Source organism: Engraulis encrasicolus, chromosome 3 (genome assembly GCF_034702125.1).
Source record: "Engraulis encrasicolus isolate BLACKSEA-1 chromosome 3, IST_EnEncr_1.0, whole genome shotgun sequence".
Classification (NCBI taxonomy): Eukaryota; Metazoa; Chordata; class Actinopteri; order Clupeiformes; family Engraulidae; genus Engraulis; species Engraulis encrasicolus.
Genome location: NC_085859.1, coordinates 8,937,216 through 8,942,797, shown reverse-complemented (window position 1 = coordinate 8,942,797; position 5,582 = coordinate 8,937,216). Strand labels below are relative to the sequence as shown.

General features: G+C 48.8%; 1 protein-coding gene across 1 annotated transcript; it reads right to left on the bottom strand.

The window, feature by feature from the left end:
- Window positions 1–240: 240 nt before the first annotated feature.
- On the bottom strand, window positions 241–5,261 carry ctu1 (cytosolic thiouridylase subunit 1 homolog (S. pombe)). Its single transcript, XM_063194282.1, has 6 exons — window positions 5,027–5,261; window positions 4,376–4,561; window positions 3,624–3,720; window positions 3,270–3,421; window positions 2,139–2,396; window positions 241–1,558 (listed from the first exon to the last, which is right to left on the bottom strand). Exons 1-6 carry the CDS (start codon window positions 5,237–5,239, stop codon window positions 1,412–1,414), a joined length of 1,053 nt encoding a protein of 350 aa, XP_063050352.1. The 5' UTR covers window positions 5,240–5,261; the 3' UTR covers window positions 241–1,411.
- Between the last annotated feature and the right edge of the window lie 321 nt (window positions 5,262–5,582).

Here is a 5,582-nt window from a genome sequence, read left to right as displayed (position 1 = left end):
GAGAGAGAGAGAGAGAGAGAGAGAGAGAGAGAGAGAGAGAGAAGGGGGGAGACAGAGAAAGAGTAAGAGAGAGAGCGAGAACAGACAGAAAATGTGTGTGTGTGTGTGTGTGTGTGTGTGTGTGTGTGTGTGAGTGAGTGAGTGAGTGAGTGAGTGAGAGAGAGCATATACATAATGTGAAGATATGTCATGACCGTGAGTAACATCACTCTGCTTTGGTGTAGCTGACTGGCCATGGGTGGAATCTTCAAGACGCTCCATATTCACAGACAGGATAACACAAACATGTATTTAAAGCATGATAACTTAAAAATCAATAAAATAAAATGAAACACAACCTGAATATTAAAGACTGTGGACCGTTCATGTGCCGGACATAATGTTTGAATGTAATTTAAGATGCACGTTGTGCACTCAAAACACTAAATGTCATTCATAACATTCAGCCGACGCAATATAAAAAACAACAGCAGTCATTTCAATAAGGCAAAGCAATGACCTGATTTGTACACTGATTCCATAGCAGCAGTAATGCATCATGTTCTATAGTCTTGACGACCATTCCGTTATAAAACACCACAGGCAATATATGGCCAGTCCGTTCTGTAAGTGTTCTGTGCCTGTCCATTTTGTGCGACCAGTTCAATTGTTCCGTGCTCCACGGTTCAACCTGCAAAAATCTGGTTGAGAAGGGTTTTTTTTCTACCAGTGTCGGTTCTCCATGTTCTGCTGTGATGAGCATGGACAGTCATTAAGTCTGCAGCAGTGTGTGGGGGTTACCAAAATTGTCAGAACCGATAGTGCACAGCACAAAGTGCTGTTGGAACCGGTATGCGGAGACCTTTAAGGGCCGTACACACACATCGCTGCTATTTGCTAGCTTCTCCCATGCTCGCCTACTCGCCTCTCTTTCATGGAACGTTTGCTGAAAGTTCCCGCGGCTTTAACTGCTAATGAACAGGCGAGAAGTACCGAACTCTGCCTTCCAATTGGTTACTCGCTTACTCGCCTCGCTCGAAGATAAAATATTTTTAACTCGGGATCCACCCACATCGCATTGCTTGTACAGTACTCGCCTGCTAGTCTCACTGGAACACATTGACATTCTATTGAGTTAATTTGCTGAGCGAGTAACTAGCAGCGACGTGTGTCTACGGCCCTTTAGAAGTCGGCGGCCCTCAGCCTGCGCTCCTGATGGGTGGGGTTCGAGTCTAGTGTCTACAGTAGTGACTGCTGCGGTTTACAGATGTCACCCTCCTCCATCGTTAGAAGTAATCAGCCCTCAGCTTTTCACTCTACTAGACGAGTCCTTGGTCTAGTGTCTAGGAGCTGCTGTTGGTTTACAAATGTCATTGTCCTCCATCGTTAGAAGTCGGCATGCAGTGCTGTTGGATCCGGTATACAGAGGCCTTTAGAAGTCGGCGGCCCTCAGCTTGCGCTCCTGGTGGGGCTCGAGGTCCAGGGGCTTCTGGGACAGGATGTTGGCGTGGAGGCGGTGGTGTTTACCGATACCCAGACGAGGAAGACCGCGATTCAAACCCTCCAGGAGCACACACGCCTGGTGGAGGAGAGAAGGGGGAGAGAGAGAGAGAGAGAGAGAGAGAGAGAGAGAGAGAGAGAGAGAGAGAGAGAGAGAGAGAGAGAGTACAAAAGACAGAGAGAGGGTAGAGAGAGAGAGAGGGAGAGAATCAGTCAATTTAAGGAATCTGTGAAAAAAAGGCAAAAACAAAGAAGACTGTACAAACAAATAAAATAAATAAAAACAGCAACAAGTGTGTGTGTGTCTGTGTGTGTGTCTGTGTGTGCATTAGCCTGACAGTAACGTGTGTGTGTGTGTGTGGTGTGTGTGTGTGTGTGTGATTAGTACCCCCTCTCTCCCCATCACCTTGCATAGTGCCTGACAGTAACGTGTGTGTGTGTGTGTGTGTGTGTGTGTGTGTGTGTGTGTGTGTGTGTGTGCGTGCGTGTGTGTTATCCTCCCCCCTCACCTTGCATAGCGCCTGACTGGAGATGTACCCGCAGCGCTGGCACGATCCCTGCGTGGGCATCTTGACGCCGTGTCGTACGGACAGGTGTGTGTGTGTGTGTGTGTGTGTGTGTGTGTGTGTGTGTAATAGTACCACCTCTCTCCCCCTCACCTTGCATAGCGCCTGACTGGAGATGTACCCGCAGCGTTGGCACGACCCCTGCGTGGGCATCTTCACGCCGTGCCGCACGGACAGGTGCTCTCCGGAGTGGATGACGTCCACGATGGCGCTGGGTCTCACGGCCTCCAGGTCCTTCAGGAAGGCTCGCGCGTGGCCGCGGTAGGCGTTGGGGGCGTAGATGCATTCCGTGGAGAAGTAGTCCAGCCGCTTGAAGTAGGCGTAGAGCACGATCTCCTTCTCGTAGGCGTACTGAGAAGAGTAGAGTAGAGTAGAGTAGAGTATAGTAGAATAGAGTAGAGTAGAGTTGAGGACTTTTGTTAATCCCGAGGGGAATTAAGGTGTCTGGCAGCTAACATAACTACACAAATGCAAAACATACACAAAGACATAATACACATTATTGCACATTGCAGTAAGCATATAGCACACATTTGAGTATAGTAATTAGCCTTGCATCAGTTCACATTCACTCACGCACTCACGCACTCGCTCGCTCGCTCGCTCGATCACTCGCTCACTGACTCACACACGGTCACTCACATGGTGACACACACACTCGCTCACTCACTCGCTCGCTCACACACACGCTTACACACACTCACCTTGAGTGGTTTGCAGCGTGGGATGACAGTACTCACCTTGAGGGGTTTGCAGCGTGGGATGACAGTACTCACCTTGAGGGGTTTGCAGCGTGGGATGACAGTACTCACCTTGAGGGGTTTGCAGCGTGGGATGACTGAGTCAGTACTCACCTTGAGGGGTTTGCAGCGTGGGATGACTGAGCAGTACTCACCTTGAGGGGTTTGCAGCGTGGGATGGCTGTACTCACCTTGAGTGGTTTGCAGCGTGGGATGACTGAGCAGTACTCACCTTGAGGGGTTTGCAGCGTGGGATGACAGTACTCACCTTGAGGGGTTTGCAGCGTGGGATGACAGTACTCACCTTGAGTGGTTTGCAGCGTGGGATGACAGTACTCACCTTGAGGGGTTTGCAGCGTGGGATGACAGTACTCACCTTGAGGGGTTTGCAGCGTGGGATGACAGTACTCACCTTGAGTGGTTTGCAGCGTGGGATGACAGTACTCACCTTGAGGGGTTTGCAGCGTGGGATGACAGTACTCACCTTGAGGGGTTTGCAGCGTGGGATGACTGAGTCGGGGTCCACGTCCGCTCCCTCGCTGGCCGTGCTGATGGCGGTGCAGCGACGCAGGCGTGCGATGTCGCCACGCAGGACGTTCATCAGGACCGTCTCCGCCACGTCGTCCGCGTTATGACCTGCCGGGAAACGGAGACTCACAGTCAGAAAGCACACGTGTACAAGTGCACTCAGTTTGGCTGGTAGAAAAGTAAAGGTACGTACTAGCCACTTTCACTGGTAGTAACTGTATGATTGGCTAGTAGCATTAAAAATCTACTAGCCAAATTGGCTAGTGATGAAAAAGTTAACTAATAGCCCTGACCACCCCCCCATTCTTACCAGTACATATCTTGTCCACTTTGAGCATCATGGCTCCTCGGTCCAGTGCCTGCCTCCTGAACACACCACAGAAGGTGCAGTTGTTCTTCAGTCCCACCTGTAGAGGGCAGTAGTAGAGTAGAGTACTTTTACTGTAGAGTACAGTAGTACAATATGTGAAATGGCATTTAGCATGTATGGTAAAAAAGCCACACTCCCGGATCAATTTCTTGCAGTTTTAATACTGGGTTAGCATGGCAGACAGACAGACGTTTCGGCGGAAGCCTTCTTCAGCGGTTTTTTTTTGGCATTTAGCAGCAGACACTTCAGAGACACATAAATTACTGTATACTACATCACATTACATTGCATCTCAACACTTTTAAAGGAGAGGCCAAAGAAAGTTGTCCGAAGGGAAAATCGTGGGAATGTTTCATGCAGGCTGCACTTAGAGCTCCACGTGTGACACTGATACTCTGCTGTTCTCTACAGTACTGTACTTTATTGTACTGTATTTGTAATGTATTGTATTTATACTGTAATGAAATCAGTAATGTAATCAGCATTGCATTTGTACTGTAATGTATTTTTTACTGTAAGGTATTGTATTTTTTATTGTAATGTGTGGTATTTTTTATTGTAATGTGTGGTATTTTTTATTGTAATGTGTGGTATTTTTTATTGTAATGTGTGGTATTTTTTATTGTAATGTGTGGTATTTTTTACTGTAATGTATGGTATTTTTACTGTAATGTATTGTATTTCTACTGTACCTGTTTGACAATGGCGTCCATGGTCCAGCCATAGAGCTCCTCGTACGACACGATCTTCAGCGGCAGCTCGTACTGCTGCTGGTTGCGCTTCACTGTCTCCAGGGAGTCGTCACGGTAACCAGTGATGCCCTCGTCCACGGAGAGCAGCAGGAGGCTCAGGCCGTAGTCATAGCGTTCGTTCAGCACCTTAGACAGAAATGCAAGCAGAGAGACAGAGAGAGAGAGAGAGAGAGAGAGAGAGAGATAGAGAGAGAGAGAGAGAGAGAGAGAGAGAGAGAGAGAGAGAGGCGGGAGGGAGGCAGGCAGGCAGGCAGACAGACAGACAGACAGACAGACAGACAGACAGACAGACAGACAGACAGACTTAGCCATCACTGCTGCAGAAAGTGTTCAATCCATAAACATAAAAATCCTAAGAGACACATTCAGGAATGCACAGACGGTCAGTGGGGGGCTATGTGACGGGAGACACTGGGCTGAGGTTGCAGTTGAGGTGTGGAGGTACTAGCAAACATCTTCTAGTGGAGTAAGATACCGAAAACCTGCCCACCCTAAAGGGGCGTTCACCTGTGAAAACGTCACAAGGGTCCCAGAAACTATGGGCTTAATTTATCTTAGTCTACTAGAAGATGTTTGGTGTTGGTGCCTCACCTTCATGAGGTGCGCCAGTACGGTGGAGTCTTTACCGCCCGACGCTCCGATGGCGACAGTCTCCCCGCGGTGGAACAGGCCGGCCGTCACGATGGTCTGGTGCACCTCCTCCTCGAAGGCCCAGAAGAAGCACTCCTTGCAGAGCGAGTGGCCCGTCTTGGGTCGCCTCAACACCGCACGCTTCTGCTCACAGCTACTGCACTGCACCGGCATATTGACCAATCAGCTCGCTCCTCACCTCAACTCCTACAGTACTACAGAACACAGTGACACAGCTGGAGTTAGTTACACACTTTCATCACCTTAAGAAGCATTCCTTACAGAGCAAGTGCTCCGTTTTTTGTCAGCTCACAGCTGCTCCCGGCATACTGAGCCAAGCAGTTATCTCCTCGCCTCCTATAGTATTAAAGAACACAGCTACAACACGCTAATCACCTCTAGAAGACCTGAATGACCAAAACCCTGTGGGCCCCCACAGAAGATTCCACTATAATATTCGGTAGATGGCATCATAATGAGTATTAACAAGATTGAAAACTCTGACTCAATAGCAGAC

What these genes read in the sequence shown, in the direction of transcription:
- ctu1 (XM_063194282.1), bottom strand. Translation starts at nt 5,239, where the DNA reads ATGCCGGTGCAGTGCAGTAGCTGTGAGCAGAAGCGTGCGGTGTTGAGG. An exon ending in TACTGGCGCACCTCATGAAG is followed by an intron (nt 4,562 to 5,026) that starts GTGAGGCACCAA and finishes TTTCTGTCTAAG; the next exon opens with GTGCTGAACGAACGCTATGA. An exon ending in CACGCTGCAAACCCCTCAAG is followed by an intron (nt 2,397 to 3,269) that starts GTGAGTACTGTC and finishes TACTCTTCTCAG; the next exon opens with TACGCCTACGAGAAGGAGAT.